General features: G+C 42.7%; 1 protein-coding gene across 1 annotated transcript; it reads right to left on the bottom strand.

Moving 5' to 3' along the window:
* Nucleotides 1-837: 837 nt before the first annotated feature.
* CKMT2 (creatine kinase, mitochondrial 2) lies at nucleotides 838-24,903 on the bottom strand. The gene is made up of 11 exons (XM_068666757.1): nucleotides 24,760-24,903; nucleotides 19,045-19,118; nucleotides 14,982-15,154; nucleotides 13,578-13,776; nucleotides 12,277-12,372; nucleotides 11,605-11,826; nucleotides 9,141-9,226; nucleotides 7,102-7,225; nucleotides 4,336-4,470; nucleotides 3,837-3,962; nucleotides 838-1,072 (listed from the first exon to the last, which is right to left on the bottom strand). The coding sequence occupies exons 3-11, from the start codon at nucleotides 15,131-15,133 to the stop codon at nucleotides 953-955; spliced, it is 1,260 nt and encodes a 419-aa protein (XP_068522858.1). The 5' UTR covers nucleotides 15,134-15,154; nucleotides 19,045-19,118; nucleotides 24,760-24,903; the 3' UTR covers nucleotides 838-952.

Below are 24,903 nucleotides of genomic sequence, written 5' to 3' on the forward strand. Positions count from 1 at the left end.
AAAATGAAATAGTGGTGAGCACAGAGAGGATCTTACTGTGGGTGGCAGTACATCCTAAAGCACTTTAATCAGTGATGTTTAGCTGGAGCCTGGTCCGCATTACCTTGGACCTGAAAGCTACAGGAGAAGACTAGAACAGGCCGTGCTTGGCAGGCTTGTGTTGGATGCTTATTATCAGCAATTTTTTTTTTGCCTGGTGTTGTTGTTGTTGTTGTTGTTTTTGTTTTGTTTTTGTTTTTTTGAGCCAGCTTACTGCAACCCGTGGCCACAGGCCAGAAGTAATGGCTGAGGTTAAACTGAGAAGAGATCTGATGAATTCTCCAGGACTGAGAATGGCTGAGGGTTTGGGACGACATGGTCAAGAAGTTTGTCTGCAGACTAGTCCCAGACGGAGAAAAGACAGGTCCCAGGCAGAGACAGCAGTAAGCTCCTAATGACAGGTCACAGTTTCAGAGACTGAAGCAACATGTGGCTGCCTACTGCATTGAGCTCTGTGGTGTCAAAAGCTGAAAAAATGAGTGCTTCACAGCACCTGCTCTTCAGACTGGCAGATTTTGGCTGCCTGGACAGACACTGGAGAGAAATGTGTCTGTAAATGAAAATCAAGTAATTATGCAAGATTTCAAAAGTATGGTCATAAGTGCAAATGCAGGCTCAAATTAAGGATTTGTGGGTTTTGCATTGTTCGGGTAGAACTTTCCTTATCACCAACCAGGAAAAGAAGGGGAAGCAGTCCACACAGAAGAGTGTACCACCAAATTGGCTATATTGGGTGTGTCTTACTAAAGCTGCATGAAAACTAAATTCTGCTGGTGCAACCAGACATGTAAAGAGACATTAGGTATCAGGTAGTGTTTATTACACAGAACATGTATACAGAGGTATACTGAAGTGTGTGACTGTCAGAAGGACAGCCAAATCTACCGTCAATTACCAGTCATCATCAGCCAGATCACTTCCTGCCAAACTGTGGCAATGGTGGTGGCACTTTGATGTCCTGGCCTCTTTCCAGTTTCTTCTCACAGTCAACAAGATAATTGACCCCATCAATGACAATCTGGACTAGTTCCACCTATGATGAGAAAAAGAAAAAAAAAGGGGGGGGTAGGGGGGAGAAAGAAATAAAATCCTTAGATAATGCTGTTAATAGAGAAAGGCCCAGAACCCACACTTCAGAGGGAGAAGCCATCATCCTAAACCTGCGCTGGCTCTACTTTATCTACCACTCCTTTGTTTTCAGCTGATGTCTGAAAACTCGGGAGGGGGAGAGGAGGATTAGCTACAGGCCCAGAGCAGCACCAAATTTTGCAATTCTTTATGTCAGAGTGTATTGGTGCTTTTGTTACCTTTTTCAAAATTGCTGAAGAGTACAAGATACCTTGCTCCCATCAAACTTTCTCCACAGGCAGTGACAATTGTGGGCTGCAAGCCCTGTGGCACTGTCAGTGTCACAGTAGCCAGTAAGCTACAGCACTGATTTTTCTTAATTTTCATGAGATGGTTCATTAGCAACCTTTAATGACTGGTTTGTTAAAACTGGGATCAAAGACTAAATCCCATTGTCTCTTTATTGTGACAGTCACTGATTTTCAAGGGATTTGTTTTTACTATGAAACATTTCAGTGGCTTAGCAGTTTACTGTTTGTTATAGACCAGCTGTGTTGGGAAATCAGAGGCCTGAATTTGCAGCCTCCAGGAGAACAGGAATTTCATATTTTGTTTGCATTGACCAGTAACTGAAACAAAACAAAAATACAAACAATTTTATCTTACACCTTTGGGAACATAATTCAATTCTGCAATCACATTTACCACATAATAGAATTTATTTTATTATAAACTGAAAAAATATGCCTTCTAATAAAACACTTCTATCCTCTTGAGTTTGGCTTGTCTTATTTAGATTTCAAAATCTTCAACGTATGGATACTATCAATTCTGTTGGCTTAGTTCTCTGAATATTTGCCATACTGACTTCAGCCAGGCATCACTGACTTCAGTGGATGTCTTCATAAAAGGAACAATGGAACAATTTATAGAGGGTTTATACAGTAGAACTCACTAATTAATTACGCTGTGTAATCCTTTTGTATTGTTAGTGTTACTTCAGTATAAAGCATACGTCAGGGTGTTTCAGTTATTAATAAAAATTTGCTGCATACTGTTTTTCAAAATAATGCAGATTAATAGCTTTTCACTTCTGTATGTTTTGGTCTGGGTCCACAGGGACTTAGCTGCCTACATCAAACTCAGAAACATAATATTTCCAATGCCCTGTCCAAACACCCCTTGACTGTGAAGACATCTAAGGACATGCGTTAAGTAAGAAAGCATAGAAAACCTGGCCTGGCTCTGTCCCTTTGAAAATGCAAGGCAAGCAAGAAGGGAAGCCAGCCGGCTGACTGTTTGAAATCAGGTGCAATCCAAGTGCACTATGCCAGGATTGTATTTGTGTTATGAAAGCCTACCAAGTATCAGGCTGAATGCAGGTGTTGCACTGCAACCACAGTGCTAAATGGCATCCATATATAGACTCTCAAAGCCTCTCAGTGCTGTGCTCGTCTGGGAAAACACACCTGGACCACACACCATTCTTTGCAATGGAGCTGTAACTTGCAGCAAAGCCCCCGAGGTAATTTAGAAGGATGAGCTGGCAGCACTTCAAATACTGACATGTACGAGCAGGTTGGCTACTAAGCCCGAGTTGTTCTTGGTGTTGTTCATGGAGAAAGGGTCCTCAGGAGGTACCTGTCCCACTAGGGTTTGCCCAGTTGGGCACAACTGAGGCACTGCAGCGCTAACCTGGGAGACGAAATACAGGTTTGGCAGAAGATTTGAACCTCTGTCTTTTATTTGCTGGAAGAGAGCTCAAATCACTGGACTTACAGGGCCTTGGAAGGTTAATTTTTATATCATTGTTCTTGATGCAGCAAAGGGTGAATGCACCTGTGAAGCTGTAGATGTGTGACATGGCTTACAGCCTGTTACCTGGAATAAGGATTTGGCTCAGGAAGAGCTAGTGGAATGAGGCTGTAACTCAGCCACTGTTGTTTCTTTCCCATCCTCCAGCAAAATTGCTCTAAGGTCCTTCTCTTCTTTGTAAAATACTCAACTGTGAAACTGAAATGAGGTTTGGGACCTGAGTCTCCATGGAGAGCAGCTTCACCACTGGGCTGTATGGTCATTTCCAATTTCTGGCTCAACAAATACACATTCAAACTGAAATAACTTCAAAAGAAGTGCCAGAGGTGAATCCATCTCATCACGGCCTACAGCCAAACAGGGAGAACTCAGAGCTGACAGTTAAATCCTTGCCCTTATCAAAACACAGCTCTCTTGTGTCCTCTGCTCAGTGCAACACAGGACATGGGAAGGCACCAAAATTTCTCCATTATTCTGGAGTGAAAGGACTGAACTCATCCTGTTCTCATACTGTGGAGAATGCCCAGGACTGAATGCTGAAAGTAAAACAACACATTGACCCAGTCTTGCTGTCAGTGCCAAATTCTCTGGGTGGGTTAGGACACAATCCCTACTTCGTTCCCTGACATTTTGCAGTAGTTCACATTACTGGAGCATGGTTAGGGCTTTTCCCTCGCTGCCCCTTGCATTGCCGTAACAAGAATGTTTGGCAAGCACGTAATGCGTGTTTGTAATTTTTTGCTATGTAAGCATTTCCATTGGGCCAGGAAATGGAAATTGCCATAGCTCCACTGAGGCTGGTGGTGACTCTAAGGCCAGAGCGAACCCAGATGAAGGGAGACTGGCTCATAACAGTACAAATCTGCGTTAAAAAAAATAATAATTAATTAATTAATTAATTAATTAAAAGTTACCTCTGAGCGACCCATGCGGTCCAGGTTGGAGATATCGTACACATCTGCTACAGCTGCCGTGTCCACTCCACCAGTGCCACGCTTTTGCAGCCTCAGGTTCTCCAGGATTTTTGGAAACCTAGGATCCTAAAAGAATAAACAGGCTTGTTTTTACAGCCCTTTAACCTGTGTAATGAGCTGAATCCTTGTAATAGTATCTGTGACATAACAGCATCTCCAGAAGTACTGGCAGAGGTGGGTAGTTTTCTCAGTCCTTGGATTACAGCCTGTCGTGGTGGCTGTCTGATGAGTAGATTAATTTCCATAACAAATACAATAATTTGCAGAATAAAAGGTCACTTAATTAGTCCTGCATTATCCCTGGGACCTTGTTACACATGATGATGATGTGCAGTCTCTGTGAGCTGTTGTTTTTCATTTGTTCCTTTACAAGTCATTTGTTCCTCTATAAATCCGAGGAGCTGACTTATGTCACTGGCCTTGTACACAACGTACGTACCTTGCTAAGCTTGGGCAGCTTAACATGGACTCCAGCGCGTAAACCAGTTCCCAGGTTGGAAGGACAAGTCAGAACATACCCGAGGCGTTCATTCCACATGAACTCCCAGCCCCTCTCTTTAATTAATCTTTCAACCTGTGAAGGCAAAAATAAAAAAGAAAGTGAAAAGAAAGGGTTGTATACATGTCTCATTTCAAGACGCTTGCTTATAGCTCAGACTCTTCTCACCCTGTGCCTGCGCTGATGAGGAACTCCACTGATGCCAAGGGAACTGCATAAATACACACCTGAGTACAGTCTGATTTGTCTCCGGTGTGAACTTTTGCGTTCACCAGGCACCAAGGTCCCCACTGGATATTGCAAGGATTTATTCATTATTTTCTCACTATCAGTAGCTCGTGAACTCTGTCACTGTATTACAAAACTCCCTGTTATGATGGTTTGGTACAGCCCCTGCAGTCATAATTCAAGCCGGCACTATGGCTTCTGCGATGCATTTTCTAACCTCCGCGTTTTTGGAGCAAGGTTGCAAAGCACAAGCCACAAAGCCTCAAGCAGTACAGAACAGAAAAAAAAAAAAAAAATAAAATAAAATAAAATAAAATAAAATAAAATAAAATAAAATAAAATAAAATAAAATAAAATAAAATAAAATAAAATAAAATAAAATAAAATAAAAAAGCAGCCAAAGGTGAGTTTTACATTATTTTCATGGTGATGCCATTATTCTTAGGCGGAGGACTCTTGATTTCAAAATGCCTAAATTTAACAGCCATACTTCCATTATAAGACGACTACACAGCTTACATATAATGATTTTTGTTAGTAGATCTCCAACCAGATCAGAAAGTAGACTGAAAAAATTATCCTCAGAAAAATCACATGGATTCAACAACCTTTTTTCTCTGTCCATTCAGCTAAACTTCCTGGGTTGAAATCTGCAATCCCCAGACAATCTCAGTTCAGTTCTCCTCTTCCAGAGGAAAATCATATATGTACACCAGCTCATGTTTATGAGATCTCCACAGTGTAGGAGGATAATTCTGTTCTGCAGAAGGATGCTGGTCAATTCCTTCATCCTCAGAGGTTTTCAGAGGTTTTAGCTTGATTTTCTGGTTATCGACCCACCTTTCTGGATCTCAGGGTCTTAAAAACAAATGAGACTGTATGTAGACTTTTTTTTTAAGTAATCTTTTAATGGGAGTGGTCTTGATTCAGTAAGAAGCCTTCTGTCATGAATGCAATTATGCACGTAGTTGTGGATCAGTGGTGGACAAGAGTACAGATGGAAGATGCTGTGTTCTGCATGAGATGTAGGATGTTGGACTTGATGATCATGGAGGTCTTTTCCAAGCTAAGCCTTCTATGTTATCATTTGTGCATTGTGTGCAGACACCAGAGTTGGGGGTAAGGAACAGACCACATCTGCTGCCTCAGACACCTGCTCTGGTCACTGTCTGACCACTTCTTTTGGCCAGGTCCGGGGGAAACTTCTGTTCAATCTGAGCTAAGCACAGTAGCAGAGGCAAAGCTGACAGCAGCACCACAAGCCATGTCACCAAGCCATGTCACCCCCCTGTAGACTGTTCAGTCTCATGAATATGCCTTGGCAACCTAACAGATCCTGGTGAACCACCCCAATGCCAAAGAAGCATCCATTAGGTAGCTTTATTTTGCCACATTCCCAAATTCACTACACACTCCAAGGATGCCTGTGCTGGGGTCTGTGAATGGTACGGAAAGGATGCACAGCTGTATCAGCTCTACAGGTGCGGGGGATTTTCTGAGACAGGGGTGCCTCTGGAAGGGCAGAGAACCTGCTTTGTAAAGGTGAGAGAAGTGAAAGAAGCTGTTCAAGGCTGGCCCAAAATGTATCTCCATGCCCAGGAACAGCAGTGTGATGGAGAGAAATGCGGTTCCTCCACAGTTCAGATGAAGTGAGTGTACTAGCGACCCCAATGGGGAGAAATAAGTGTTTTATAAAACATTATTCTTTTAGTCTTGGAGACAATTTTCAGCAAATTTCAACCTTACATAGCTTAACCAATAGGGTTTTGTATTCTATGGCCATCCATCCAGGAATTATATGGACAGGAGTGGTGGAGAAGAGCTTTCTGCCATGTCACCTGTCCCACTGCACCTTTTTTGCTATACTGCATGTGGGGCAAAGTAAAATAATCCTTCTCTGCTAAAATATTTTTTTTTTCCTGTTCCAGGGCAATACACGGGGCTAAGTAACATGGCCATCTTGCAGCCACACCTGGACTGTCTGGACAAAAATGCTGTAGCCCACATGCCACCCACAAAGGTCTTTAGGAGTAGCTAGACCAGAATGAAATATAGGAGCTATGTCTACAGGGTTTTGTATCTTAAAATGCTTAATTTATGATTTCCCACAGCTTTCAGGCACAAAGTGGTGAAGAAGGGATATTTCTTTAGCCAGCCCATGCTGGAGACTGTAATACAAAAGCTACAAATACATTTTATTATTCAATTATTTCACTATTCAATTTTATTGTTCTATTCTATTCTATTCTATTCTATTCTATTCTATTCTATTCTATTCATTTATTTATTTCCTACAGTTCAGCTAGCAATTTGCCTTTGCATCTTTCTTTAGCTGCACTAGTGTGGGTTGCTGTTTGGACTGGTGTTACTTCATTTTGTTGCTCCTGGAGATGCCAGATTAGTGTGAACCACGGTAAGCAGTGCTGACAACAGCCCCACAACACACAGGCAGGAAAAACAAACTCATTGAGTTACTACCTCTTTTAAGCCACGGCAAAATCTTTCAAACACCCGTTTCATGTTGCCACCCTTCTCCATGGAGATCACCCTGGTGTGGTCCTCTTCATTAATCCAGATGAGAAATGTCTTGTCATTGTTATGCCTGGTTGAAAGGAGAGAAGTGTCTTTAAAGTATGAGACTGAAAAACAATTCTCACTATCCTCAGCTTTATCACAGGCTTTTGAGACTGTGGGGGGGGGCTAATTGCAGCAACATGACATTGTTTTGCAGAGTTAGGGATGAGCGAGGAGGAATGTGTGCACTCCAGCTCGAGCGCAGCAAGGGGAGAAGACCAGCCCTGCATCTGCCATCAATGGGGACATTTTCTTATCAATCTTAGAAAACTGCACAGCTAGGAAAAATCCCTGACATTCACATGCTGCTGGGGGCCTAGCACTATGTCCTCACTTTATTGAGTTTTCTGAATCAAGTCCCACTGTCTCTCTTGCTTGCACTGGATGGCTGCGTCAGTCAAGTTACATGTTGGACACATGGACACTGCATTGGAGATGCTGGCTTGTCAGTCAAGCTACAGATGCCTGAATTTACCCACTCATGCTTCAAACAGATCCCTTGTGTCTAGATTTGTGAAGTGCAGGGTCAAAGCTGAGGTCACTTTTCCTGGCTTTCCTTTACTTTCTCTGTCTTTCACTACCGCATCTCTTGCAGCAGGTACGAGCTGATTGGTATGACCAAACTCATTTGTACAAATACCGGAATATCAGCAAGGTTGAAACACATGAAATTTGGAAGATGAGGACTAGGCCTGACTATGAGCTTGTCTTCTGCCAACATAAAGCTGATCAGGTGTGAACGTCCCGTGCCCTGACATTAGAGTCACCTGAGGCCCAGCAACTTCATTTTCAGTCACATACTAATATTTAGGGTAGGCTTTTTTTAAAGAGGTTGATGTCAGCCTCGCATAGCTCCCTTTTAATTAGTGACCTCTTCCCATTGCTGTGGGGTGGGTGGCTTTCAACCATGCCTTCACTGCTGCAGAGCTTGGGGGGAATATTCCTGCAGCCCAAAACAAGGACAGGATCCCAGGCTTTCTAAGAAAAACAAATTCCAGATTATGAGTGCCTCTAGACAACAGTTTCTTGCAGAAGAAGGGTGTGTTTCCCAGTTTGGCTCACTGAAATACTTTCCAATCACATGTCTGTTGCATTCAGATCACTGGATAGTATCTACATGGTTGGTATTTTTTCTTTTTGTTTGTAGAAACAGCCTCAAATTTATCATTTTCCTAGAGCAAACCTCTTCCTCAGATCTAAATGGAGACCAGGAAACCAAGCTGAAGTTCCTTGAACTAAAAAATCCTTGTGATTTCCAGCAGGTCATCAGGTTTCATGGGTGGTCAGGTTTCATAGTGCCTGCTCCCCAACAGAAAGCAGCTTCAGCTTGTTACAGCAACACTGGATGTGCTTCTGAACTCCAGCCAGTTTTGCTTGGAGAACAGATATTTTTTTCCCCACATAAGGATCAAACCTCTTTGAAAGACCCTGAACCTGCCTAGAACAAGGAGGTAAGATGACCTCACAGAGTCTTTTTTGCCTAATTTTTCAAAATTAAAACATCCAGTATTCTCTCTATATATACTAGGATGGATGTAGATGTAATGCACTTTCCAGACTCCCCCTATTATCTTCTAGTGTGCACAGATTTGGGGTCCATTCTTCCCATTCTCTCCCTAGAAAATATTCTGTTTGGGCACAAAATACATCAAGCGTGTTGTGATAGAAGAAACAGACCTAGAATAAAATGGGAAATTCGGCTTCTGCTGTATCTTATCTTTGTCCAGTTTATTTGGAGGGAGTTACTTTTTTAGGTTGGGAAACAAGGAGGGGGGACAGGAGTCTGTGATGCAGGGTCCTGTAGCTGTATTGCCATCTTTTAAAAGCAAACTGAGAGTGCTGTGAGTATCAGGACAAAGCGGCTGCAACGTTAGGACAAGCAAGGAGACTAGTAATACAATCTTTAAAACGCAACACACACTTCTGCATGCCACACAACGTACCAGATTCCTCTGGCATCTGGCCAGTCACGAGCCATCCCAGCACATGTTAGCAAAGGAGACACTGGCTTGTCAAAGAGAAAATGATCCTGCACACCAAAATGGGGCCAAAGAGAGAGAGAAAGAGAAAAAAATAAAAATAAAATAAAATTATTGAAGTTTATTCAGTATCACGCTGTCTCAATGCATTTTGCATGAAAGCAATCAATGTACAAGTAAATCACATAGTGCATTCTGTGAACCTGGTTTCTTCTGGAAACTAAAAGCACATTACCCAGCAATTTGCCTGAATCTTGCAGGTTCTCACTGGCATTGGTAATCTGACAGTGTTTTGCCAGAAAACACTTTTCAAGCGCAGGGAGGAGTGGGAGGTGGGACCTAACACACACAAATGGCAGAGGAAACTCTGCAAGGATGGATGGCTGGAACCAGACATACTCTCTGCATACAGATGAATTTCATTGTAGGAGAAGGCAACAGTCTTTAAAGGCTGCAGAATACCCAGTGCTAGGTCTGCAGTGAGATCTCTGTAGCACGAGGGTTTAGCACGGTATTCAGAGCAGGAAGTCGGGGTAGGAATTATGCCCATGCTGGGCTTGCCCTTTGGCATCATGGATTTGTTCCGCTCCTCAGCAGTGATGCCATTCCTGAGTTAATAAATGTTAATAATTGGTGTGCCACCGACTTGCCTCATTTCAAATCATTTAGCTTTGCTTTTTTAACCAAGCAATATTTCTTTTTTTTTTTTTTCAAAGCAAGTAAGATTTTCATGTGCTGAAAAATTATTAGTTCTTAATTCCTCAAACACTGCCATATCAAATATTGTTAATATTTTTTCTTCTTCTTCCCCTAGAGTTTAATTAAGAACAGTGAGACAAGCTATCCTGAATAAATATGATATGGTGGAGAAGCTGATAAGCTTTACTTTTCCTTACTTTCTTTTCTTCATCAGTGGAGTATTTAAGACTTTCACCTCTGAATACCATGTGATGGGCATGATGCAGCCAAAACCCCAGCCATGCAGGAAAAAAAGACATAGGGTTCTCTTTGCTCACCACAGGGACACAAAATCACTTTCATTGGTTTGCTCTACTGTGTCCTTTTGTTTGGGAGGAAAATTCCTCCTTTTGCAAGAAAAAGCTGAGCACCATTACTTTCCATTATGTGCATAAGGGCCCAATCTGCAATGTGCTGATGTCCTTCAGTGCTGAGTACCTACCATTCAGCTGGCACTGATTTGATCCTACAGAGATTGAACAGTGCCTGTTAAAGGCTGGCAGCAAGCCCTAAGAAACGTTGGAGTTCTGAGGTCCTAAAACACTGAATGGGGCAAGCAATGGTATGAGTAAATGATGGAATCTGGGGTTACAACACTCAGTGCCCTGAATTTTATAAATACACATTGGTAACCTAAAATGATAACCAACATTTTGTCCATAAACGTAATAACAGGGACACTCAATTAAAAAAGTTATTGACCTTACATCCATTCTTAACTCCTGGTTAATCCATGTCATAACACCTAGTTGCATGGTTTTAAATAGCTATGTTACTTCATCAACTGCCTTTTGGTTGATGTTATGAATTACTGTGTCATGAATATAGTTACCAGGGTACGGCCCTTCTTTTGAATACTTTAAAATGGACATTCAGTTTTCTTTTTTTAAAAAAAAAAAAAAATCTTTTAGATTTTTGTAGTTTCTCCAGTCCAAACATGAATCATTGTTATGGATTTTCAGGATAGTTACCTGTTGCCCATTTTTGCCAGGTAAGCACTTTGGACACTTTGTTAATCTCAAACTACTCTCTGCAGTAACTGAACAATGACATGCTGAGACAAAATCCATGGTGAAAATCCTTGTTTTTCCATCTGTGTGACAAAACTTTTGTTATGGACCTGATCCTTTAAGTCCTTGAACACAGTTCCAGGACTGGGAAAAGGTCAGGGGGGTGCAGTTGACTACCACCATTCTGGGGAAATCAGAATTTATGTAGTTTTGACATAAAGAAATTATAACCAAAACTACCCCCTCCAACAGTCTAGACTACAGATAATATGCAATGTTCATCTCAAGGTAGTAGGTAATATTTTTAGTTAGTATGGTTATTAATATGGAAAATATTAATCTTTGCTCAAGGAAATGACCAGTAAAAACTCCAGAACTTACTCATTTTTTTGTCCATAAAAAGGTGGAAGTAGCCATTCATATTTGATTTGACACAGAGCTTGCTATCTGAAATACCTGGAATTCCACATGTTGGACCTGGATAGTATGTATTTTTGCCAAAACACAAATCCTGGACAATTTACCATTATGTTAACAATATTGCTGGGCCATTAATTACTGAGTTAACACTGTGATTATTGTCCTTAGCTACACAGGAAACTATATACCCCAAAGGAAGGTGAAGGATAAAAATAAACGAGGGTAAGAGAAGACGGTGTCAGCACCAGAGCTATACTTACATCAATAAGCTGCTGCTGATCCCTCTCCGACATGTTGGTCAAGCTGTAGTACTTTCCAGAAAGGTCTCCTTTCAGCCCAGCGAGGGCGGTGACCACAACATTTTCCACCTCTCTCCTCTCTGCCCTGGTGCAGGCAGGAGGAAGGCTGAGGCCACGGATGCTACGTCCAGTGCGCACACGTGATGAGAGGACATAGCGCTCATCAAACTGACCATGGGTGATCTGAGGAAAGAATTTTATTTTACTTTTTAATTCACACACAGTGCCTCATTTTGTACTCCACTACTGAAGGAAAAATGCCATTCTACAGAAAGAGGGACATCTTTCTGCCTGGGGATCTCAACTTTCCCATGATATCACTAATACTCAGGGTACCACGAGCCCCTCAAAGCTTCAGACACTAGGAGGATGTTTTACGAACGATTAGTTTCTTTGGTTGAAAGGATGTGGTGGAGTAACCAGCTGGTCCTTTATGGCCCCACCATGGAGGGGCCAGGAGGCCAGGTATGGAAGATCTTTTGAAAGGGGAAACCCCAAAAAGATGCTAAATCACAGAGCAGTGGAACAATGAAGGAAACATTAGACAGCAAATAAGAACTACTACATACACTACCATAACTGTAAGAAGCAATCATTAACCTTCATTTCCTCATCATTTTATTTCAGTCCTACCTTGGATGCATCCAGGTCAGTGTGATGCTTCATTGTGCGTGGATCATAGCCATTATGTCTCGCTTTAATGACAGGGTCAAAAATCTCAGCAAACACCTGTGGAGCCAAGAGAATCTAGAATGAGTCTTCAGCATCACAGAAAGAGTTAAACGCGCCAGCCTCAGACACAGGAGAACCCCCCTGACATGGGACCCTGGGTGGCAGGCAAAAAGGGGGCTTTGCAAATGCTGACAAAGGTAAATATGAAAGGAAAGGGTCATTTCGACCTAGACAGTGCTCTACAGTGGTTGCTCATCCTCACAGCAAAATGAAGGTGCAACTGCACATTAGTTAAGTTACAAGCCTACTCTAGATGCCACGGGCAGGCACTGGACATGGTGGCAACCAGACTGGGTTTCAGGATGCATTACCAACCAGAACACACAGAGTCTCTTGACAGCTTGCCTCCTGCTCGTGCAGTGATACCATGGTCCTCATTAGAGCCCCTTGGCTCGTGTGTATCAGCAGTGGCCACAACCACGCCTCCATTCAGTCTTGGAGCAGTAACCCTGGAAGTTTTTCAGGGCAGTCACCACATCTAAAGGAGAAAACTGAACCACAGGAGCTGATGACCCAGAATGCCAGATGTCCCAGCCCAGACTCAGCAGCCCAGCATTTAGGCTGCTGTTAAGAAAATGTATAATAACAGGTAACATAGTGCGGTAGACTGAAGGAAGGAGATCATTGACTTCAATAAAAACAAAGAATTTTCAAACAAGGATTTTCTTTTTCCCTAATCTTCTTAATATTTTGGAATTAAATAACCCTATTCATCCTAATGCTGTCTATTTTATGCTTTTGTCATGATCCAATAGCTGTAGCTTAAAGGTGTCTGGCAGTTCCCAGATGTTTTAATTTCAGTTCTACCTCAGCTGTTCCACAATGCAGTTTCCACATTACCTTCATTTTGTGTGTCTCAGGGTTGCATAGTTTTCCCACAAACTAAGTTTAGTAGTAGGAAGGAGGGCAGTTGCTAGAGGCAGGTAGAGTATTGCTCCCAAGCAGCTGCATTTTATTAGCTTTGACTGCAATAGAGAGGGTACCTGTAGCAATGCCTCATGTCTGCACATTTCCTAATGTGGAAGAGTAGGGAAAACACTGTCTTTACGCACATGGCATGCTACAGATATACTCTCTGGGATGCTATTTATCTCAGGAGCACATACCCTGCCAGGAATCACTGTTCATCTAATGAGCTCTTGGGAACTACAGCATTAAAAAAAAAAAGAAACAAATGTGATAGTGTTACGAAAATATTTTACCTCGTAGGATTCTTCATCACCTGCCACCATGCCCACAGTTTTAATGAAAGGATGGCCAGGATTGTCCACCCCGGTTTGGATGCACTGGTCCAGGGTGTAGCCATTGGGAGTCATCTTGTCCCTTAGCTTAGCATAAATGGCTGGAGTGAGGCACTCAGCCATGCAGTTGTTGTGTTTGCGAAGATCCGGATAGTCGGCGCTGAAGAGAAAAAAGGCAAACAAACAAGCAATTAACACCAAAAATTTAAACACTGATCCTTGATAACTTACGGATATATTAAAGGGATCATGAGATACGGAGCACACAGCATGGCTTAAAAGCATAATTAGTTCTTAGTTTATACATTGCATCAAATTTTAGGAGGGGAGGAACATTCAGGACACTCCAAATACCCCAGACTGTGCTTGGATGGGCAACCACACTGGCAATTGCATCCTTCTTCTACCTGGGGCATCCAGGAAAGTGAATCCCAGTGAGCTTTGAAAGTGTATTGAATCCCATCAAGTCTCTGTTGAGACACTCCTAGTCAGAAATAAACAAGCTATAACATTGTTTTGTTGAGTAGGAAGGGAACTAAATGTAGCTGAAGAAAGGTTCGCAATTCTGAGCCAAGGTGCTCTCGCAGCTTGTCAGTGATGGGCATGAGTGGGACTGTCTGCTCTATGTCAGCACAGAAGTTAACTTATTCATAATACCTGGCATTGTAATGGCATTATTATTACTTACATGCAGCTGCATCATATTCCAGCCAGGGAAAATGACAATATGCTTTAGGAAGACATTTTTGCAATCGAGTCAGACCCCATCTACCTTGTAACATTTTGCCTTATGCACAACACTATTATTTCTATAAGAATTTTAACTAAGGTGTTTTTCACTACAGTCTGCCAATGCCTGATCCACGTTGTTTCTCACAAATATGGCCAGCAACATCAACCTACACAGAAGGTCTGTAGTTAGTTTCTAATAATAAGGAACCAGTTTGTAACAGAATTAGAAATATTTCAAGTACAGTAGTTACACAGGAGATTTCTTTGTTACTTGCATAGTGAAAATACGTTCACAGTTCCCAATGGTAGAGTCTGTACAGTCAGCCAGTCCCGTCGGTGCTGCAAAGCATTCGACAACTGATGAGATAAAATAAGGACTAATTTAGTGCTTTGCCAAAAGCTTGAAGCCTTATTTAGGCTTGCCATTGTTTGGGTTTTTTTGAGTGTTGATGCTATCACACACCCCTGCTTTCTGGTCTTGAGAGCCACTGTTGGTGCTACCTAAAACTGGGGTGACCAGCAAAGGGTGCTGTTTGTCAGGTCATCACCGTTCCTTGGACACACAGACCGGGTGGCTGCACGAGGACTTCTCCTGCGTGACGCCCAACATGACACCTAGCCCAAAGCGCCCACCTGGGAGGGAAAAGCTTCCGCTTCTCTTGAACAGCAGCCTTCAAATTTTGCTGGTTGAGGAGGTACCCGGTGGTGAGCACCCCCGTGCCAGCCGCTGCGAAGAGCGCAGCAGTTGTACGGCCAGCGAGGAGACGACAGAAAGTGCCAGCCATCCTGCTCAGAGGTGATGATCTCTGGAAGAGAAGGCAGCCTGTGATCAGCCCAAAAGCCCTCACATGGTGCAAATGACAGAAAAACATTTTTAACAGCAGCCCAATAGAGGAAGCAATTTATCTTTATTATAGGTTTGCACTGAAATAACGCGTTCAGACAAATGGTCAGCATTCATGGTTTCTCTATATATGTACTTTTGGTACAGGTAGAAATCAGATGGTTTTTAGTACTGTATTGAGCACACAACTCTAAAACAGATATTTTAATTCTTTTAATGACTTAGGGCTATACTTGAGTCCTTTAGCTTGCTCCATAGCAACAACACGTAAGCTGGAGACATCTTTTCAGTGGCCAGAAAGGAACAGCAAGGTACTGAGTGCTACAGTCACATGTGATGGGATGTAGCAAGGTTCCCCTCAGTGCCATCACCTACAGAAACCACAAACTCCTGTGCCTTTTTCAGGCTAACGTGACCTGCTAAGCACTTTGTGCTTTTTCTCCCATAGGAATAAAGTTGGAGTAGCCTAGAGATCATCCAGCTCACCAAAGCAAAGGGTGCTTAATATGCATGAGACCTGAAAATTCTGACAGGCATGGGAAATGGGAGCCAACCCTTCACTGCCTTTTCCAATATAAGAATACGCTCAAACTGGAGGGGGAAAAAAAAAAAAAAAAAAAAAAAAGAGGTAGGATATAGGTAGCTCTCTACACTAGTGGCCAAAGACTGATAAAACTCCTTGTCAGAAGAAAGATGATGTGAGTACAGACAGTGTGTACAGTTTCAGTGTGAGACTGAGCAAGCATGTGGAACAGAGATTAACTGGGCACTGAGCAGACAAAATGAAACAGGCTAACGAAATTCCTTGATGTGAAAACAGCTGGAAAGCTGTGCAGAGGAAAACAATCTGGGGGTGTTGGTTGATTCTCGCCTGAACATGAGCCAGCAGTGTGCTCAGGTGGCCAAGAAGGCCAACAGCATCCTGTCTTCTACCAGGAATCGTGCAGCCAGAAGGACCAGGGAGGTGATTGTCCCCCTGTACTCTGCTCTGGTGAGGCCACACCTGAGTGCCTCAAGGACACCTTGAGTGATGTGTTCAGTTTTGGGCCCCTCAGTACAAGAAGGACGTCGAGGTGCTGGAGTGTGTCCAGAGAAGGGCTACAAAGCTGGTGAAAGGCCTGGAGCACGAGTCCTGTGAGGAGAAGCTGAGGGCACTGGGGTTGTTTAGTCTGGGGAAGTGGAGGCTCAGGGGAGACCTCATTGCTCTCTGCAGCTACCTGAAAGGAAGTTGTGGAGAGCTGGGGGTCAGCCTCTTCTCACAGATAACTAGTGGTAGGGCTAGAGGGAATGGCCTCAAGTTGAGCCACGGGAGGTTTAGATTGGAAACAAGGAGACATTTCCTCTCAGAAAAAGCAGTCAGGCATTGGAACAGGTTGCCCAAGGAGGTGCTGGAGCCACTGTCCATGGAGGAATTTAAGTAAAGCTTGGATGTGATGCTTAGGGACATGGTTTAGTAGGTAATATTTGTGGTAGGAGGACAGTAGAAGTAGATGATACTGGAGGTCTTCTCCTACCCTGATAATTCTGTGATACTTTTCTATGATTCTTTGGCTCTGCTCTCCTCTGAGCATCCACCTATGGCCACTGGGCTGTGCAGTCCACTGCTTTGGATCACTATAGTCATTTTTAACACTTGAAATGCTATGAAAATTTATAGAAATACTCTGTACCTATCAGGTAACTATACCGATAGGTTTCAGAACAGAAAATTTGTCTGGAGAAACCCAAATAAATTGACTTCTTTAAGACAAAAGGTGTCACTAGCAGAAGTACATTAAAAGTAGCTGTTTCTGACTCACAGCCTCTGAAGAAACGGAGGCCTTTCCTCTTTCAAAATAAAGAGAGACTCTCATTTGCTATTGTACCACACATCCTGCACAAAGACCTAAAATAGGAATGAATGTAATGGGTGCTAAAATCAGGGGCCCTGCTGCAGTGGCGCAGGGACAGGCAGCAATGCCAGCAAGATTAGCCAGGCTTAAAATACCTCATAGGAATCTGTGTGCCTGATTAATCCATTATTCCCAGTAACATTTTTGGAGTTCAGCTATGCCCTTGGCCTTGGGATTAAGACCAGGTTTGAGCAACCTGCCCATGGCAGGGGTATTCCAATTAGGTATTTTTAAGATCCCTTCCCGCACAAACCATTCTGTGATTCTGTGATTCTATGATTATGTCTGAAGTACAGGGAATCTCTCATTCTAGCAGAGAAAATGGCATGTTCTGTGATAGTCTGAGGAAAAGAATGGATGTGTTTTCTACACAGTATCAGAATGCAACTAGTTTTGCAAGTGACTGTGTGTTTCTGGGGAAGACGTATGTCCTATTTAAATAAATGACACAAATTACATTTTGTGTCAGTGAAGAAAATTTTTTTCTTAAAACTGGATTCTGACAAGTCTGTTTTGGGAAATTGACAAGGAAGAGTTACAAGGGGACAGGATAAGCTGCTTCTGTTGTTTTGTCAAGGTTTTAAAAAATGCCGTTCTTTGGATAATTTCTTTAACATTCTTTCAGAGGTTAAATTAAACACCTCAGAGTACTTGGCTTTCTTTTCAATAAACACAAGTGTTCTAATTTCCAGTAATTTCCATGAAGATCTGGGTTAACTAGCTGCAAACCCAGCAATTTGGCTTTTCCACTCCTGTCTAAGGAAAATTGAAATGCTGCACCTGCATCTTTTCTGACAGACCTTCTGACCTGCTTTGCATGGTTTTTTGTTGCAAAGCATTGTCTACTTTGCACTTAATTCACCTACGTAAGATGAGAAATGTGGATGTGTTTTGGGTTTAAGTGGTGGTTTTTTTCAGGGCCTGTATCTCTTAAAAATAATTTTACATTTTATACCTGAATTTTGTTATCCTGTCTCCTCAATTCCTCCAATAAACAACATTGATCTAACCTTCCTTCCAGAGAAAGGTGCCATCTGACTGACAGAAGTTGCAGTATATTTTTCATTGCGAGAATTTCCCTCGAACAGAACTAGGGCAAGAGACCACCCAGGGTGGTCTCATTTTCCTTTCCCCGTGCGGAGCACATGGTGATCTCCTCAGCTACCCAAGTCCTCGGGGTGCACAGCACCAGCACGCACAAGAGATGTGCTGTGTGGGGCTGGGGCAGGAGTGGGCCGTTCTCTGAGAGGGGCTCCACTCCATGGGTGCATTCATTTTGCAGGAAAGGCTCCCACAGCTGCAAGAAAAAATGCAGTGGGAGATGGTTTGACTGCAAATCACAACCAAGTATCAGGTTCACAGTCGAGATTTTTGTACTGCTTTCATGTCTCTGTATTTAGCAGATGGTGCTTGTGCCTTTTTGCAGTGTATCGTCTCCATCCCACACTCTGGAAATATTTGCTTATGACTAATTCGTGGAGAACTATTAGTGCTATACCTCAGTGTCTCAGAAACAAAGGATGTATTTTCATAACAGCACCATGTATTTACAGTTCTGTTTCACAGAAACCATCCCTACTGCAAGGAGTTGGCTGACAGTCAAAATCCTGCCCTGAAAACCAGCAGCCCTGCCAGCATCCCCTTGCCGATGGTGACACCATCACTTCAGCAACCCCAGGCACACCTCAGAGTCTCCACCAGATGGGATTTTTTGTGACCTTTGTGACCTTCCTAATCCTGCATCACTTCAAGGGACAAATCTGGCCCATACACCTGATTAAACTAGAGTAGTTGTGTGCAGTGTGTATTTAGACAGCCGGGTGAAGCACAGGAGTGTGTGTCTGCGGGCTGATTTCTTGGCTGTGTTGTTGTCTATTGTGTGTCCCTATTCCCCAGGACATTATTGCCCTGTTGTGTCATGGAAAAGGCTTCTCCCTCCCTGAGGCAGGCTCTACATTACCTGACAAATGCTCCTCTAAGAGCTCTTAAAGCCTCTAACACTGGAGCTGCCACAGACTGCAGTAGGGTAACTACCTGAAAAGATAAAAAGAAAACAAACAGATTGAGACAGGTTATTTAAATTTAGAACAACGTTATCCACACATCCCTTTGTACAATGTAAGCCCAGCACATTGCATCCTAATGCTTCCTTCCCCAGAGCTGGCAGCACAGTGGGCAGGAGCTCGGTGCCTGCAGCAGTCGGCCCCAGCCTTCAGACCCTGTCATGTCCTCAGGCACGGTGACTGCTCCTCAGCAGGGCATTGCTGTTGCAGGGACCACTGCTTGTGGCTGCTGAATGCAAAGGGAAGGCTGGAGTTTCATGTGAGAGAGAAGGAAAAGATCAGTGCTACAGGGATCTACAGTCTGCCTGTCAAAAACTCCTAATTGAATAAGCAGCTCCTGTCGCAAGGGAGGGCTATTGTTCTGAATGTAAACGCGTGTAATGCTGCGGGACCCACCTATAACATTGTTATGATATATAGTAATAACATAAAGTGTTATTTTTTATGAGAATACTCCGCAGGCAGTCAGAACAGCACAAACAGACTGATGTAAACACTTGGTGGGCAAAAGCAGCAATCAAGGCAAAGAGCTTTTTAATAACGAGGTGGCACAATGAGCAAGACGCTTTATTTGACAGGAAACAAAGACATTTTGTTTTGTTTCAGATTTTTTTTCTCCTTTAATATTGCGTGATTTCTAAATAATGTATTGCTTCAAAGCAAAATTTCAAGAAAGGTCCGTTCTGAAAGCATCTGAACAGAATGGTCTCCAACTAATGAATTTTTCTTCGAAATTATTAGCTCAGCACGATTTCACATCATGAACAGATTCATTTGTTGCTGGCTTTTTCCCCCCCCCCCAGAAAATGTCAGCCTGCACTAACAATGAATTTACACCATCACCACCTCTGTGGATTCAGAGAATGGCGATTATCAGAGCCAGGAGCATTACTGAAGGTGTAGTTTACTGATAGTCTTCCCTTGTGCTGCTGCTGATATGAGATCCATTCTTTCATAGAAGCACAGCTGGGAAGTGGAAAGGGTCATTTTTCAAGGTCAGAAGGATTCCTTGTTCCAACCCCTGAAAAAGAACTGAGAGGTCTCCCAGGCTGCTGAGGTGTGCAGGAAGGAAGGCACCTGCATCAGGAGAGCGTCCAACAGGCTGGAGAAGATGAAGGCATTCCAAAAGTTAATCAGCCCGAGTTAAAAATAAATACAACTCATATCTTATTTCATGCCTGCACTTATTCCTCTTCACTGCCCTTTGCTACAAGTTTTATCAGCTTCTTGTAGAGATTTCTCCTAATTATTTTTTTCTATGTGTAGTACGGAACTCTACAGAAGTCACTATCTATCTCTCTTTTGATGTCTCTCCATCATTGCTGTACCATGTTTTCACATTTATGAATCTCCCTTTGACTTTTGTGCTCTGCAGGTGTGGTCTGGGGTCAGAGAAACAAGGAAACAACTTCTGAGACAGGTGTTGGCACAGAATGACGCCCAGCATGACTGCGTGAAGCAGTCATCTGCAACAGCAGGAACTGCATCCAACGAAGTCTTTACCCCTCCCTTTTTTTTATAATTTTGCTTTCCCCATAAGCAGGAGCGCTTCTGAGTAACCAGAAAAAAAAAAAAAAAAAGAAAAAAAAAATCACCGCTGCTGTGGGATTTTGTCTGTACTAATAAAATATGTTTAAATAGGTCCCAATAATCATTTACAGATTTCTCCTCAAAGATAATTTCTCTGCTAATTCATTTATAACTGCACCAAGGTTGCAGTAATTTTGTATTCTTTCAATGCACCACAAGTTACATGTGAATTCGGACTTTATTTTGGTAACATGAGACAGAATTAAATGGATCTAAGCTAGCACTGTGTTTTTTACTCTCCAAACATTCCTTCAGCTGTCCAAATGAGGTCTAATTTCTATGGTATTGAACACAACATTTTTTTGGCTTGTTTGAGGATATTTTATAAATTTTAAAGACATTTTTAGGATTCATAGCACATGATCTCAGGTCTCTGCCATTCATATGGCTCTCGGATAGTAATAACACTGTTCTTCCACTACAGAATGGGTAGGTGCATTAAGAGTCAGACAGCTTCTTCCTCACTGACTTGATGAAGTCAGGGATTTCACCACATTGTGTTAGAAATATTCAGGGAATTGACCTGTACTGAGCTGCCTCTGCGTAAGTCTGTGATGAATCTGGAGCCCTATATATACATTCTGGGCCTCACAAGCACCACTGAGCCAGCCTGTGCTATAACTGCAGGTGCACCTGCATTCACTGCCCGTGGCATTGCTGTCGGGCTCGCCTTGCCAACTGCTGTGAGAGTAGCTTGCCAGGGTCACTGGCCTTGGTACACTGGTACAGTTCAAGGACCAGTTACATCTTGCTTTTCCTTGCCATGGTCAGAAGGACCAGCCTGTACAACCCACAGGGTTATGGTCACTGTCACTCAGCACTCACAGCACGTCTGTCCTCCTTTCCTTTGCAGATAGCATGGCCTTCAGCCGTGCCCACGGTTGGGCATCCTTTGACTGCTGAAGGAGGAGCATAAGATGTACATGCATCAGCTGGTATTCAGCAGCATCTGGGTTTCCTATGGGTAAGGGGCAGGGAAGTGTCTTTTTGGTCTTATCAGCAAAGTGTGCTGTGAGACACACTGATGGCTCCTGGCATTTGAATCTAGCTTGCGGCTTTACAAAATGCTTGAACGAGATGTTGTACGCATTTTACCCTTATTGCGTCATTCTGTGCATACATTGGATACTGGCTTTGCCCCATGACAACTTTTTGAGATGTCTTTCGTATCCCTCCATGGTTACGTATGCCTTTGGCCCAAGGACAGGGCCTGGCACACAGTTCAGTAGCTCTGGGAGTGGACTTTGTCACTGGTAAAAAGTCCTTTGAAGTTTTGCTTCCAAGGTCATTTGTACTTGCACTGCTTGGAGAATGCAAAAGTGCTGTTCTACAGAAAAATAAAATAAAATAAAATAAAAACAATAAAAACAATAAAAACAATAAAAAGCAGTTGGCTCAGAAGCACTTGCTTTGTATCTTCCATGCAACAGGTTTACACCTACAGTGAACAGTTTTCATTAATTCTTACAAGCCTGCTTGTGGATCAGAAGTGATGAATTGAGAGAGGAATAAATGCAACATTGATTTAGATTAACAGCCACTGAGCCATACAGTATGTATGTAGCACAAAGTGTCTCCAAAACCAACTTTTCTTCACAGCTGAGCAGCATCGCTCCTGATCTCTACACATCAGCACCATCGAGGGCAAATGAATTCAAACTGGAGTTGCCTTTTGCAAAGCGATATTCTATGAGCTGTCAATACTGATGGCCAGTGAATCAGCAAAAGGTTGGAAGGTCTTGAAAAGCCAAGATCCTCTAGGTCACACACAGCCTTTACCTCTCTGCTCACCCAAAGGATTTGCTCTGCTACCTGTAGCCAGCCCTCAGAACATTAATGTCCTGACAGGACTTTCTTCAGCTTTTAAAACTGCATTTTAATATATGTATCACCTCCCATGCACACCACATGGAAGAAAAAGCTGGCTGCATGACTTAGCAATATTCACTACTGTGATTCTGGTGCTGGATGAGAAATAGCCCAAAGGATTGCAAATGTCATTTCGGGTGCTGAGGCTGTTGGTAGCCGAAGGGTGAATCTCAAGATGAGAAAAATTTGGAGAGTGTCTATTTCATGGTCTTAAAACCAGTATCCTTTCTTTTTCACAACACACCTAGACTAAGGTCTCTGTTAAAGGTGAAGGTCCTTCTTCAGAAGAAATGTGTTTTTTTATAGGCCAGGTTGCTAGCCAACACTACATGATATTTAATATCTTTGACACTTATGACAATTCTGTGGAACCATGACATATCAAAACTCCCCTTGCTGCTGTGACCAGAGGCTGAGGAGCGTTCTTCACATTTGGTTGATTGACAGCTACCATGGTGCTCAGACAGCCCCAGCAGTGTCACATTGCACATGGTCATCTTGTGACCTGCACACAGGTGAAGCCGTTGCATCCATATCTGGAAACATCGGAGGAGAGTGAATTATGGTGAATGCACAAATCACCTCTTTACCCTTTAAGGAAATTGTTAGCTTTACTGCTACTTCTAATACAGATAAACAAACACTTGCTATTAACCCTTTGCTTTCTCAAACTTCTTGTAAAGAGGACATCACCAGCAACATTTCCCCAGGTGGGAATTAGTGTGGCTGAACACGAGCATTGGTTATCCCTAATTTCACACCAGACAGCATGTGTGTTTTCAGCCAAGGAGGCAAAGAAGGTGCAAGGGTTACAGACTGAACAGTGACATTTCCAGAAATAGAATGAGATTAAATATTTGAACCATGTCATGGGTGGCATTAGTTGCCACACCATGTGACCCTGAGCGACATTCCAGAGAAATGGCAGAGTCATAGCTAAAGTTCACACCAGCTCATAAACACAGGTAACGTATATGCTCGTCTTAAACTGCTAAGCTGTTTAGGTCATGCTAACACTGTAGTGAGCAGAACATTCACGTGGTGGAGAGAGAGGTAATGAATGAGGCTGGTCTGTTATTTCTGAGAAGTAATTCCTTTGAGTCATTCCGAGCTTGAGCTAAAGCCTGTAGACGCCAGTGGAAAGTTTTTCTCTGCCCTTCTATAGATGTTGCGGGCACCTTAGAAACATCTGCAATAAATGTCACAAGTGTCTAAATGCATGAGGCACCATTTTTAGATGCCCAGAAAACAGCTTACATTGCTCTTTGTTGGCTGTATCACTCTAGAAGTTCAGAGGGTAAGATATAAATTACAATATTAAATCTCATAAAGCAGTATTGGTGTTTTTTTCCAGCTTCACATAGCTTGGGTTAAGCAACACACGAACTGTATTGACTGAGCAGGGCTTAAGATAGTCTCCAAAGTGCAGAAGCAGTGTTAGTGCAGGCATCATTATAACCATACCTAATCACAGCAGAGAGCTTCTCTACAATAAAAATTAAAAAAAAAAAAAAAAAAAAAAAAAAAGTTTTTCTGCTCATAATTCCATGTGTCTGCAAGCAAGTATAGAAATCTACTTATCTCAAGAAAATAAATTTGAAAAATAAATACACATAAATTCATTACTGTGAATAGAGGAGGTACAGAAATGACTGGGACTCTTATTGGCCAGACAACTGCCCCTCAGTAACCACACACTTTGTGATTTGTTCCAGCTGAAGGTCTGGGCCCTTAGACCCCACCTAGTTTCCAAGTCCTCCAATTTCTCCTACCAAAGCCCATGAGCAGTGTTGGGAGTGCTTGCCTTTCTGCACCAATCAGACACTGCTTTGCAATATAAAAACCTGATCCCCGCAGATAGCCACAACCTAACTCACAAATAACTTCTCAAATTTATGTTTTCTCTGAACTGTTGACACGTCTGCAAAGGAACTTATTTTTCCCTTATTTAAACTGTTAGTTAAGGGTCAACACCTGAAGCAGCTGCACAGTGGGCTGACACATTTTCTGCTGCACCAAGTAGTTGCACAAATCAATAAATTATAACCAAATTACACTGCATCCTGTGGTGCTTTGGATTCATTTGTAACAACCCTCACATTTGCAATGCTACCATTTGAGGCAAGAAAAGCAATACAGTTAGTTAGACTGACCTTGAAGCTGAAGGTAGGCACGTCCTGCTGCCTGCAGCAAGCCGAGTGTAATGGGAATAACGAGTTGGTGTGCTGACAGGAGACCAGGTAATATGAGAGGGGGAAAAGGAGGTGAGGGAGGCGAAAATAATTGCCGCAGCGGCC

This window comes from Anas acuta, chromosome Z (genome assembly GCF_963932015.1).
Source record: "Anas acuta chromosome Z, bAnaAcu1.1, whole genome shotgun sequence".
In the NCBI taxonomy this organism is placed as follows: domain Eukaryota; kingdom Metazoa; phylum Chordata; class Aves; order Anseriformes; family Anatidae; genus Anas; species Anas acuta.

Bases quoted from the DNA above. Each gene is read 5' to 3' on its own strand.
- CKMT2 (XM_068666757.1), bottom strand. From the start codon at position 15,133: ATGGCTGGCACTTTCTGTCGTCTCCTCGCTGGCCGTACAACTGCTGCG. The intron at 13,777-14,981 runs GTGGGCGCTTTG...TTTTCTCTTCAG, and splicing joins CGGAAGCTTTTCCCTCCCAG to CGCCGACTATCCGGATCTTC. The intron at 9,227-11,604 runs GTAAGTATAGCT...TTTGGTGTGCAG, and splicing joins ATCAGCAGCAGCTTATTGAT to GATCATTTTCTCTTTGACAA.